The 13,981-nt window shown below is 38.4% G+C and overlaps 1 protein-coding gene across 1 annotated transcript in view; it reads left to right on the forward strand.

Annotated features, from left to right (window-relative positions):
• The first annotated feature begins 7,673 nt into the window (after window positions 1-7,673).
• LOC121419992 (G-protein coupled receptor GRL101-like) overlaps window positions 7,674-13,981 on the forward strand; it is a 41,022-nt gene continuing 34,714 nt past the window's right edge. The window contains exon 1 of the mRNA XM_041614501.1: window positions 7,674-7,913. Coding sequence (XP_041470435.1) covers window positions 7,844-7,913 — 70 coding nt within the window. The 5' untranslated portion in view covers window positions 7,674-7,843. The remainder of the gene's footprint in view (window positions 7,914-13,981) is intronic.

Raw genomic sequence — 13,981 nt, forward strand, 5'->3', positions numbered from 1 at the left:
GTCAGAACGATTTTTGCAAAGTGACTTTCAAAGTGAATATTTTGTGATGACGTTGCATTTATTACTCTTATGCTATATTTTTTTTTCTGATAGTTCTGTAGTTGTCTTACAGTGTCTTTATGGCAATAAATCTAATTGAATTAGATTGATTCGATTTAATAAAACCCCCCCAAAAAATCATATTGGACTATAGTATCACTTTATTATGTCTTTTGTGAAATACTTTGAGTTGTGAAAATGAGAATTTAGTTTTAATGTCCGTTTAATTTGATTGGAGAAGGAGGTACCACTGTCTTGTTACTAAAAATGGATGCGAAGAGGAGGCATAAAGAAACATTAAAAGCAAACAAAGTTGATTGATTGATTGATTTTATTTTATTTAAACACGGTAAAAAGCCCTCGATCAGCAAATGGCTGGTTTTCAGAGAGGCCGTGCAACAAACAAACAGTATAAAGAATAATAAATCATAACAAAGTAAAATAAGTAAAACAAAAATCTATATACAAAACCAAAGAGGGAGGATGAAACAAAACAGAAACAAAATCAATACAAAAAAAAAACAATTGTAACGAATACAAAAAGAAAGTTTGGTAAAAAAAAAGGATAATCAAGATTTCAGGACTTTTTTCAATTTCAGATTCAAATGAGTTTAGATTTGATAAAGTGCGAATACGTTCTGCCAATGAATTAAAATCAAGAATGGCAAGATATAGGCTGCTATTTCGTGCAAAGTCTGTTTTGGGTGTTTTTAGGTTTATTATATTGTTTGAGTTACGGAGTGTGTGGGTAGAATGTTGCTTAAGACTATAATCCTATTACATATAAAATGCGGTAAAAGCTTATTGATTTTGGTGAATATTACCAATATATAAATTGGTTGTGGTGTGTCGTGTTTTTTATTATTACTATTTTTTATTCCTTGCCCTTTTCGTTATCTTTATGTATTCCTTTATCAATATTCCCTGTATCGCATTTTTTGAGGGGTCCACATTCTACAAGCTTTGCTATTCAGTGGACCCCTTCATTCTTCTCATGATATATAATTGCATTGATTTAATCATAATTAATGATATTGATTATATTGATTTAAACTTGGCATGTATGTTAATTTATATTTAAATCACTTATCGAATATGTTGATCATTTTTTTTCAATATTGAATTTTGTTCATGTTTTTATTTAAATTAAATCAATCTATCTTGTACTTTTTGTATTATGTTGAAGAATGAAAAAAAATGAATTGAACTGAATAAATATGTTACCATCGTTACGACTGTTTAAGTCCCTCCGGCCTAAAACCCATCTCTTTTAATAAGTTTAGCTTTCCTATATTTCGCTTCTATTGTGTTCTGTATGAAATTATACCCCTCAGTTAATTTGCATTATCATATTGTGTTAAGATTTTTTAAAGTCGGATTGTGTTCTTTGTTATTAGGACTATTTGAATTTACATACGTGATTATCGACCCGTTATATTTAACTTTATATTCCCCGATTGTCTCTTTATTTGTACGTATATTAATTTTTCGTAATGGTGTTTTCACTTTCAGTTTCTTTGTTGTTCTTTTACTGAGATAACTTATGCCCCTTCTTTCTTGGGTTTTTTTAAATAAATTTTGTATATCATTATTATTATAGGTAATCGATATTAAAGGGGGAAAAAAAATAACAATATTATTTGTTGGAAGCTACGAAACTTGGTGCTGAGTTTAAGATTCTTTTTTTTTTGGAGGGGAGGGGGAGGTAGTGTCGGATGAAATCAGTATTCGCATGTCTATTTTGACCAATCCTTTTTGAAGGTTGACTTTGTTTGTTTGTCGTTGTTTTTTTCCTACAACAACCCATAATTGTATTCGCAACTGTTGATAGACCTACTGCTAAAATATGAGAGCTATTTTAATCGATAATATATATTTAGTTGAGGCTGAGGTATGGAATTAAAAAACTAATGACTTATGGAATCTAATAAAACATAATTAAAGACTTGGCAGGAAAATGAGAGAAGATCGCAGATTAGTGTCAACAAAGAGTAGGCGAAGCGTACGATACTTGTCATACTCGAGAACTAATGACCATATCATTGCATATCAAGCATGACAAGTCTATGAGCCATTCCTCGGGTAAAAGAAAAAAAATGCACCGACACGTTCCAAAAGCAAACAATAAAAATGAAATTCAATCTTCATCCTTCACGGGTCGCTACCAGTCAATTGAATATCGCAAGTATTAATATCTGTTTGATTACCATTTTGTCAATATGGTGGAGTATCTGCGATACATGGGAATGACAATAGTTTCTTTATTGGGGCCCCTTTTGTTTCTTTGAATTTTATTGTGTTTCAAGTAGGCCGCTTAACGTCGCCTGAAGTAGATTTCAATTAACCGAAGATGTTTAACAATTTGGTATTACCATTATGACATCCCGTTGACGATGGTAATGATGATCAGGGGGGGGGGTTGACAGGGGCGGGGGCAGGCAACAGCGTATAGATGGGGGCTTATAGGGACCATTCCCTCCACCCCCCCCGAAAAAAATAGTAACAATAATAATAATAATAATGAAAAAAAGAATAATGATAATAATGAAAAATCAAAAAAGAGAAAAGGGAAAGGGAGAAATATTACATTAAATTTTTGAATATTACGTCAAAGGCTATGGATTCATAGATTAGATTTTTATCAAAATGGTCAACACCAACAAACGTAGAGGGCAGCAACACACACATCATATTTGAAGTGCGAGAACAGTTTTCTATAAGCATGCCAATGAAACCATGAACCAACACAATACACTCACGGATTAATAGCAAAAAAAGATGTTAAATAATGAATTACTACAAAACTAGATTCAAACTATAAAAATATTTTTGAAAATGCAAACATTGGAATAATAATGGATCACATTTTAAAAATAAAGCCATCCCTAATTTGTCTTATTTTTTTTTTCAATCTCCAGTAAGCAGGATTAAATTCTCTCATTAGGTAAACCAGTTTAATAATTTCACCCGGATTTAGCCAAGCTCAGTTTGTGACCAACGAAATCCTCTCAGAGCACCTTTTTTTAGTAAACTGTAGAGTTGATTTTTTTCCTTCCCTCATTTTCAACATTTTGGCCCGATTTTTTTTTACATCAAATATCATGCTTAAAAAAAAAAATTATGCCAGTTTTTACCTCTAAAGTATTACTTGGTGGTGACATATAGGCTGCGGAAACGGGAGGGGGACGTGCCCCCCCCCCTAGAATTGAGGTGAGGAGACGATCCCCCCCCCCTAAATTTTTTAGTTGATAATCTTATTTTTTTTTTTTTGCTTGACAATTTTTTTCCTGCGTCCTCCCCCTAAAAATTTTTGGTTGATACCTTTTTTTTTTGCTTGTCAAAAAATGTTGTTGTTCCCCCCCCCCCTAAAACTTTTGGCTTCCGCCGCCAATGGGGGATGACACCGGGGTTTTATGACTTTGCATATCAATATGATAACAAACATACGTGAGGTTGATACATTCTCCATCTAAATTTCGCTGTCCCACATTAATGCGCCTATACACAATCCAGCACCACCGCTTGAGTACAAGCGCCATGGCATGACCGCGCCGGCGCCCCGGTCGGTGCGGAGGTAGGGTACCGTTGGCTGCATAGTTGCATATATGCTAACAAAAAATTGTGTAAGATTATAAAATGGAAATAGTTGTAGAAGCGACATAGACCTTCGCCCCTTGACAGTTCTCAAGTCAACACCCGTCGCAATATGCATGGCTCGATAATGGACCAGATAATTTCGGTCTAATGTTAGGTCTAACATCTCTAGTGTAAGTCTCTAGCGTAGATTTAGTAGGGGCAGCGAAATTAAGCAGAAGAACGGTTACACAAATGTCATCAGTCTATGTATTCTTATTATTGCAAACTACAAGAATCATGATTACCTTGATTTTGTCTTACATTTTCAAAAAAATACCCCAAAAATTTGAATAACATCACTCAACATAATTATTTTCTTGGATGATTCATTATCCATAAAAAATAGTAAAATTGAACAAACGAAAAAAAAATCAACTCTACATTCTTCCAAAAAAGTGCTCAGAGAGAAATGGTCACAAAATGCAACACTGCAAATAAACCCGACTACTCTGACTGCATTGCTGCCCTCTACGTTCGTTGGTCAATACTTTTGATCACTCGCTTCTCTCAATCTCATATTTTTAAAACCTTTATCTCCATACATCATATCTGCCCCCTAAAGAAATGTTGGCGCCTCTCAGATCAGGAGGGTGAATACCCCAGTAGCTTCTTCCATGCAGATTTGAAAAAGGGGAAAGGGAAGAGAGAAAAAACAAAAATGTACAAAATTGCCAAAATAATTAAATAAAAAATAAAACTGGTTTATTTCTCAACCCAACCCTAAAAACCTAATAGGGGCGTAGCAATGATTCACGCTATCATGAATTGATTGTACACTGTAAACAATGAAGTGCTAATTTAGCACTTACAGTGCTTTTATATAGTGACTGCACTACGAGTGTTCATTTTCTATTTCAAATTTGAACTATAGAAAGCTCACTATACAAGCACTTAACTGCTAAATTAGCACTTCATTTTTGCAGAATATTTAGTGTAGGATAGTTATTTTGTCATTTTCCTACTTTCTTATTTCCTTTAACTTGTGTTTTCTTCAGCTGTTTTACATTTCTGTTCTGTCTAGACTTGATTTCATTTGCGTGTATTTTCAGCACTGCCTTCGCGGTCTGAACTTTGGTTATTTGAGTTTAATGACATTCAGTTGTCATTCATTCATTCTACTCTGAATGCCTTTTCTCCATTTCTCTTTTGACATCTTCATTCCTTCTCTATTCTCTCTTCAGGTGTTCCACTCATTCCATCCCTCACCTGAATCCTTAGTTTCTACTTCCATTATTACATGATCACCAGACATCTTTGTCATCTTCATCTCATTCCTTTTCATTTTGATTACTTGACTCTACTTTATTTTAATATTTATATAAATTATTATGTGATATAAGTTTAGCTGAGGCAAAGTAGCCCAGAGATCCAAGCAGTGTCACACTACCATACTTCTTCCATCGGTTGCAGTTCTGTTTATGTGCGTCTCTACTTCAGTTTCACTTATTTCCCATTTGGTTTGACGATTGTTTTGAGTTGCTGCTTTGAACTTATATTACTTTCCTCTACTAAACTTATAATTTCCCAACCTTATGTAGTTTAAAGCATTATCAATTGAAAGGGCAGGCATGAAGTATATTAGCTTTGAATGCCCTTGTGTAAGGATGTTTCAAACGGTTTTGACAATGGGGAAGGGGCTGACCGTGCAAAAATGCACAAACATTTGGGTTTTGTTTTGTTTTTGTTTTTTTTACATTTTTTCCTCTGCTCCGGGCCCCTAAATGAGATTAGCATTAAGGGATCATCTTTGAAAATAATAAAGTAGATTAATTGAAATATGAGTCTATTATGTCTATGCCTGGTGTTGGGGGCGTGTCAGGGGGCAACTGGCAGAAATCTTGTGTACTATGCCCATTGCCCTTGGTAACCAACTTATAGTTTGTTGCTTTGGAGGCATGGTGCCATAAATGACCCCAGTTTTGACCAGTAAGAAGAACGGATTATTCGACGGTTTATAAAAGACATTATATACATGTATATGACATGAATGACATGAAATCCAGTGAAATTAGCATGGCAGATTTCGAGAAATCTCCGGCGATAAACATTATCCAATATATAAATAACAAGGATAAAAAGAGTTCTGAAGAAATTTATATGTGATCAGTCATAGACAGACCACCTAATTATACTGAGAACCGCATGCTTCAACCAATTGATGCCATCCCCCCCCCCGGGGGGGCACTCAGTATATAATGCATGTTAGTGGGTATGTGCCGCGGAGGTGACCCCCATTTTTACACTCAAATTTCCGTTCCAAGGCATAGCATTTTTGTCTTATTGAGCATGTTGAGAAAAAGATCAAAGAGATCCGCTCCAAAGCGTCGCATATTTTTCGTTACGCCGTTCCGGTCGCATTGATCCGCTATACAATGAGCTGCAATTTTGGTGAAAAGCGGCCGCAGAGCACTGTCCGACCATCGCCTCTGCGCTAGCTGCATCATACACGCATACCGTTCCATAGGGATGCATACACACCCTCACGCGGCTCACACTCCGGCGATCCGTTCCAAGGACCCCCGTTTTCACAAACATTTGTACTTCCGAAGCCCGTTCCGAGGACCCTCCTTTTTACAATAAGCCTGCTCCAAGGCCCCCGTTTTTTGTCTCGCCCGCGGCACACCCCTACCACTTTTTTGGTCGAGTGCCCCCCGGGCACCCCCCCACCCGGGTGCCACCCCCCCCCCCTCCCACCTTTCATCCAAATTACAGGGTAAGGTTATTAGGTTAGATTTGTGGAAAGCGCATCCCTGGTCGTAGAGAGCTGATTGAGGTATCAAATTGCTCAAAATTATATACATGTATAATTAATTCAATCAATTAAGAAACAAATATGGAAAGTCAGTTGATTGAAATGTTGTTTTCCAAAAGGAAGGGCTTTGCATAAAGTATGTTGGGGCACAAAGGAATGATGACTAAAGGGGGGGGGGTGGTTCAGGCGATAACGGCTCTCCGGTCGGTCCCTTCAATTCGACGTTGAGTAGGACGATGAGGGAGTGATTGGCAGTGTCTTATGAAACCATACCCCACTCTACTGGTACGTTGTTTTATGACCAGGATCAGTACGAATCACTCATTATTTTGTTTCAAAGGATACTCAGTGTTTCCTTCTTGCTAAATCAATGGCTTTCTTCTAACATAACAATGAAAAGATTTTACGAGAACATTTGAGAACATCGTAAAATCAACAGATATAAGACTTTGAGCACAGCGCACGTTCACTATGCGATCCGATACGACGCGATTTATTTATTTTTAATAAATCGCATTTTGCATTGAATATTGAAGTTCCGAGAAGCAACGTTATTTTATTTGAAGTTCGGCCTAGTGTTATAGGAATGATAAAATCATAATTTTACTTTGGGACAAGCCCTGTAGTCGGAGTAATGTCCGAATCGGCTTCAAGTCGCAGCCGATGATGACGTCATTACGATTTAGAATTGAATTTACTTGACTTTTCCGACAAGTACAAGGAGACTCGAACTTGACTGAATTTCGATTGCAGTTAGTCTTCAGGGGCCCGTTGCAGAAAGAGTTGCAATCAATCGCAACTCTAAAAATCATGCGCAACTTGATTTTCAACCAATCAACAGCGCGCATTTGGGACTTGCGATTGATTTTTTGACTTGCGTTTAAACGTAACTCTTTCTGCAACGGGCCCCTGAACTCTGATTGGTAATGTTTTGTTGGACGTTCATATAAACATGTTACTACAATTTCGTTGAAATTCGGAGGGATTCGGATGGCATCGGATCGCATAGTGTGCGCTGGACTTTGGAATATATTTGACAATTCATCTTCAGGGTGTCTTGCTCCCCCCCCCCCCCCATTAAAATACTCCAGTAACTGGAGTCCAGTTGGGCCGTCACGGAACATTTCAATAGAACTGTGTGACAGCGATTTACCCCAGGCGAGTGACGCGATATCGAGCATTGTGTGCGGTATCGTTGGGGTTAATTTGTTAACCTTGTTTTCCTCGCGCACTATACGTGCGCCCTTCCATTGGGGATCAATTTCGGCAGGACAATTATGAAGTTCAATAGATGAGCTGAATTCTTTGGTTGGATATACGAATAGTGTGCTTCCAGGACATAATTCTCTCTAATTTGCTCCATCGTATAAAGAGTTTGCTTCAAGGAATGTCAACCGGGGTTACCTCGCTCTTACGATGGGTAGTTTATTAGGAATACTGATTTTTGTTGGAATTTGTCAGATTTTTCGATTTACACATGAAAGCGGTAAGTAACTTCTTTTTGAGGTTTATTTTCTTAGTGCTTCCCTTGATTGTTTAAAATATTAAATTGTGGTCGAGTCCCGAGTTGGATCCGTAAAGTATGGTAGCAACATAAAACTTGAAAAGTGAAACCGTGAAACTTGTTTGCATGATGTTATTAGTAGGCTTATTTTGTTCATGTGTGGGGGGTATGTCATTTATCATTTCATTATTTTGGAGCAATGAAGCTGAACTATATTATCTTGTCTATTAACATCGGATGAATACGTGGGTGAGACGAAGAACACATCACCTACAAACCGGGCTGTAAACACTCCGATGATGGATGTCTAGGCTACATGAGAGACGAGCGCTGCATTATTTTCTAGTTTAAATTTGAACCAAAAAATCAGCACTTGTAGTGCAGTCACTATACAAGCACTGTAAGTGCTAAATTAGCATATTTCATTTCATTTTTTACACTGTAATTTGACGTGTGTGATATAATGACAATAATAATGATAATAACAATGATAATAATAACAATATAGGTATATTTACCCAGGGTAGCCACTTCAGTTTCGAAAACTGTTCTACCAGCTGGCCCTGCTATGATTACCCCGGCTTAGGCTGAGCTGCCTATGCGCTCAAGCATTGAGGATACCGGGCACCCATTCCCCTCACCTCACCATACTAGCATGGATCCCAGTATAAGAACCTTTCTGATTTTGACGTCAGAAGGTCAAAGGTCAAGGTCACAGTAACAAAGTTCATCTTACCCTTCTGAAATCCTTGTAAACGCGATAACTTAAGTTTAACTTAACCTAGGCTCTTATGATTTGGTGTGTATGATACTAGCATGGATCCCAGGCAGCCTATTGATTTCGAGGTCAAAGGTCAAGGTCACAGTGACATGTTTTAATCTTACCCTTCTGATGTCCTTGTAATCGTGATAACCTTAACTTAACCTAGGCTCATATATGTGTTCCTTCAATGATTCCGTGATTTTTCTCCGTTTTCCGTATTGTAGACAACCTACTACCGGAAACTTTCTCCAAATCATCGATTCATCTAAAATGCAACTAAAGTCACAATGGAGAGCTGACAGGCTATTGTCGACAGTTGGTAGACTGGGTAGCAGAAAGAGGAGGCGCGATAGCTCAGACGGTAGAGTGGTGGATTCGTATTCCGGCGATTCCCACTTGGTGCGCTTGTGCCCTTTGGTAAGGTATTAATCCTCAGTACCAGGTCCTTCGGAAAGGACCTTAAGCCGTCGGTCCTCTGGTTGCTTGCTTACAAGCATTCATGCTTTCTTATAGCAATCAGGTAAAAAATCACCAATTTGCACAGGACGAACAATTGCAAATATGTCGTTGTCCAGAGTCAAGAGATTCCGACGCTGTCACGGTCCACCAACTTTCGACAAAAGCCTCTCAGCTCTCCATTGCCATTTGACTTGCGTTTTCACAGGAATTGGTGCGTTTCCCCGTAGTAAATGCGAAAAGTTCGGAATCATCGGTGTCGACAACGATAAGGGGGGGGGGTAAATTCTAAAGGCACAGACCCTTCTTGAAGCTTAGATCAACAAGTGGGTCTCCGTGCAAGACAAGCACATACAAAACTCGCGTACACATCATTGTTGACTGCACATTCATACCCCTAAACTCGGGTATAGGGTTTTGCACAACAGACTGGGAGCACAGCAAAAACTGTGGTGTAAACCGGTGTACATAGAGGACCACACCAGTTATTTTACACCGGTGTTAAATTGGTGGTGTTACTTTTACACCTATAGGTGTTATTACAACACCTTTTGTTGTTACATTTACACTCTTTGGTGTTATGTTTAATCTCTAGGGTGTAATTTTAACACCTCAGGGTGTGGTCCTCTATTATCCTGTTAACTACTGAATTCTGTGATTCACATAGGCTTTGTACAGGGATCATCCACTTCCAGTAAGCAATGGGTTAACACCAATTGGTGTCAGTTTTAACACCGTAGTTTTTACAGTGAGGGATGGAGGATATATCGCCTTCTTTTCCAATATGCAGGTGGAGGTATATAGTTTGTCTTATGATCCCCCAAATGTTAAATAATTCCTTTTATCTTGGTTTATATTGTTTTTATTGCTTGTTTGGTATTTTGTTTGTATCACTGGCGGATCCAGAGGGGGGGGCACAGAGGGCCCGTGCCCACCCCCGCCCTGTTTGAGAAGCAAAATAAAAATTTGTAATGTAAGAATGCCGTCAAAACAAACTGTGCCCCCCCCCCCCTTGAAAGTGAAGACTTTTTTTTCTTTATTTTTCTTTGCTTGCCAAATATTTTTCGAAGACGAAATAACCTTAATTTTGGGTCAAAAAATATTTTTTTACTTGTCAAATTTTTCTTAGGGAAATTCCCCCCCCCCCTGGAAGCAAGCGGATGTATAATTCAGAATTCAGGTTCCGCCCCTGGTTTGTATTTGTTTATTTGTTTGATTGGGTTTTTTAAGGGGTAGGGGTTGTCATTAATCTGTACAAAACCCCCCACCCCCTATCTAAAAATCGTTCACAGGGGCACCCCCACCCCCAATCACGTACGGTCATGAAGTTTTTTCTATTTTGCCAGCTGTTCACAAAATAATTTGAATTTCATGTTAATGTAATCAAGCATGTCAAAGGGATTGGTTCATGCTCCACAAAATTTCGATTATCGTCGATTCACCTATTACAATAGCATTTTTTTCTCTAGAACTAATAATATGCTAACAAAAGTGAATCAAATTTATAGCGGTACGACGAAAGCGGCTTGTACTGACCAGGCGCTGCCGCTTGCGGCGCTCGACGTAATTAATTACACATTCAAGAATAATAATAGAATGAATTGTATTGGGAATAATCTTGATAGCTGCATTAGTACAGCAAAGGTGAGGAAATAAAAGCTCAAACTGAGAGCTTTCTTTTCCGAGGAAAGATCGGAAAGGTACATGTAGGAAAAGTCGATGTATTAATTTTGTTTGTTTGTGCTGGGAATCGCTGAGAGATAAGTTCTTCTATAAATTCATATGTCGGGTAATATAAGTTACGGGAACATTTTAGCAAATAATGGGAACGAGTAGGTGTATGCCGTGGGGTGAGTTAGAAATCTATGGAATCAGCTGCATAGAAAAACGAGGGTTTTTTTAATAATAGAAATATGTCATGTCACATGAGGGGCTCTGTATGCAGTATGTACATAGGTATACTCTACCATCTTACATGTGGAACAAGGGATATGGCGTATCAGTTTTAATTTCAAGGCCGACTTTTTAATAATTATAGGCCTATCACAAGAGATTAAGTGCATAAGTGGACGTCGATTTTTTTTTCTAAGCACCGCTCTGGTTACCGGTCTTAACAGTTGAGTGTTGTTCTATGTTTATACAGGAGATGTTGTTACGGAAATTTTAGACAAATTAAGAACGACGTGAGCGTGCAAAAGAAAACGTGATCATCTTAACCGGTTGGCGTAACATACCAAAACGGCGCTACGATTTCGCTTACAATATTAAAGCAAATGAGAAATAACGAGTTTGTAATACGGCGCTACGTCAGGTCCTCATCTACTCAAATCTCGCCTGGGCGTTGTGGCGTGCTCCTGTATAAGCTATGTGGGGAAGTTACAAATTCATGCAGAGGTTCGAGCACTGGTCACGTTTTTCGGATGGTGACGTTAAAGGTCGGTCCCAGGCGTAAATAATCATATCTGATTGATACACGTATGACAAAACTCAAAAACACACACACATACGCATACCCACGCCAGGCTATACCACAGTGCAATGTTGTTGTTGATTTGGGTTTGAAGGCGCGTACCATTCAGTTGAGAATATTTACGCCTATAAATGGTTATTCGTTCTTTGTGTTCTGAAAATGATGCAAGTCTTAGGTAGGCCTATTCCCCTCCCGGCTCTACGGGGAGGGGGCCTAGGGGCTCCGAGCCCCCCCCCCCCCATTTATTAGTGTATCTCTGTGCGTATAATAGTGCAGTATCTTATCCATAACGTCAAGAGCTCTAAGCACCTTTTTAATCTAAAAAGATGTATGTATGTGTTTTTTACTCACCTCACGACCCCTTGGAAAATATATCATATCTGAAAACAGAAATGCTCTTGTGAGTTGCGAATATAACATAATCATAGAGCTAAACTGATATGTGTATCCAGTACGTACAATACAGTAGACTGCCGAATCCTCATTGATTAGATTGAGGGTCAGTGGTGTTTTGAAAACTTCCTTTTTTTCAATATAAGAATACCAACCTGAAAGAGAAGATTAAACCTCGATTTCAAATGCGCTCCAAGTCTTTGACATTCTTTAGTCTGTTGAAAAGTGGAAATTTTCGCAGCTCGGTCAGTGTGGATTAACGAACCTTCGGAACAACGAACCTTATTTTGTTTTCGGATTAACGAACCTTCGGAACAACGAACTTTGTTTCGTTTTCGGATTGACGAACCTTCGGAACAACGGACCTTATTTCGTTTTCGGATTATCGAACCTTTGGAATAATGAACCTTCGGAATAACGCCACAAATGTTCGGATTAACGAACCCTTTTTCGTTTCCGGATTAACGAACATCGAGGTATAGGCAATTTACGTGTTTCGGAATTACGACGTGTAACCGAAATTTTAACATCGTTTGGAATTGTATAAAGAAATGAAATAATAAAATACAGAACACCAAATGCAACTATCGATCTGGACATATAAACGAATCCCAGCCAAAGAAAAGCTATAAGAAGCGGTTTGCTTCATGACACCCTCCCCCCCCCCCCCAAAAAAAAAAAAGAAACACGACGTCAATGCTAAGTAATTGAAATGTTGTATGCCTATATAATTTTGTCACTCGGTTGCCACACTTGCTCGCATAACAAATGTAGTATAGAACCTAATTTATCGCCAAGCCGGAGAGACGGTCTAATATTACAGGCGTCAATTCCAACCCGCTTAATAACAGTTACACTTGTGGCGTTATTCCGGAGGTTCTTTATTCCGAATGTTCGATAATCCGAAAACGAAATAAGGTTCGTTGTTCCGAAGGTTCGTTAGTCCGAAAACGAAATGAGGTTCGTTAATCATTATGTTTTCGGATTAACGTACCTGCGGAACTACGAACCTCACTTTGTTTTCGGACTAACGAACCTTCGGAATTAAGAACCTCATTTCGTTTTTGGACTTACGAACCTTCGGAATAACGAACCTTCGGAATATCCGAACCTTCGGAAAAGCGAAGCTTCGGAATTACGAATGTATGCAATTACCATGGGGGGCGGCAGAAAAGGTGACAGAATGCCAGTATTTTTGCCTTTGGGGTGGGGGACTAAAGGGACGAGCCGGACATGCCTCCACCTAACTTCACCACTGACGTACTGTCTAAAAAAATTACCATCATAAGTATGGTATAGAAACATGAAGACTTTCATATTTCAACCTTCTTGTCTTGTAATCGTGAGCAGGATGGGTATATAACTAAACAACTGATACGAGCGCGAAGCGCGAGCGGAAGATTTCGACCTGAAAACAGGACAGCCTATTCATGTTTTGTAAATCATGAAAAGGATGAGCAATTGCAATGGGGATATTCCTACATTAATATTGCAAGCGCACAGCCCGCGCAGAATTTTTCTTTATATTCTAATCTGAAACTGGATCATGGTGTTTTAAATTTATAGAACAAGCTGTGTATCTGAATAGACATGCACGTGCGTGTTTAAGATTTTGACCTGGGAAATCAATAAAGCGAACGCGAAGCGCGAGCTTGAAATTATTGATATTCCAATCTGAAAAGGGGTCAATTTAAACTCTATACTTCAAGCACTTTGTAGGAAAATTGTGAGGTGGATTTGGATCGCACTTTAATAAAGAGCTGATATTTCATTATTATTATTTTTAGCTTTGTCATAGGACTAGTACATTCTAAGGACATTATGTCATCATGTGAAAATGATGACTATCTTCCTATTCCTCCTCCAAAGCGAGATATGAAATTGTCGATATTCCATTTTGAAAAAAGGAACAATTTAATCATTAAATCAATACATTATTTATTTATCCAATAAGCCTAATGAGAGCGG

The sequence above is a fragment of the Lytechinus variegatus genome, chromosome 8 (genome assembly GCF_018143015.1).
Source record: "Lytechinus variegatus isolate NC3 chromosome 8, Lvar_3.0, whole genome shotgun sequence".
NCBI classification, from domain to species: domain Eukaryota; kingdom Metazoa; phylum Echinodermata; class Echinoidea; order Temnopleuroida; family Toxopneustidae; genus Lytechinus; species Lytechinus variegatus.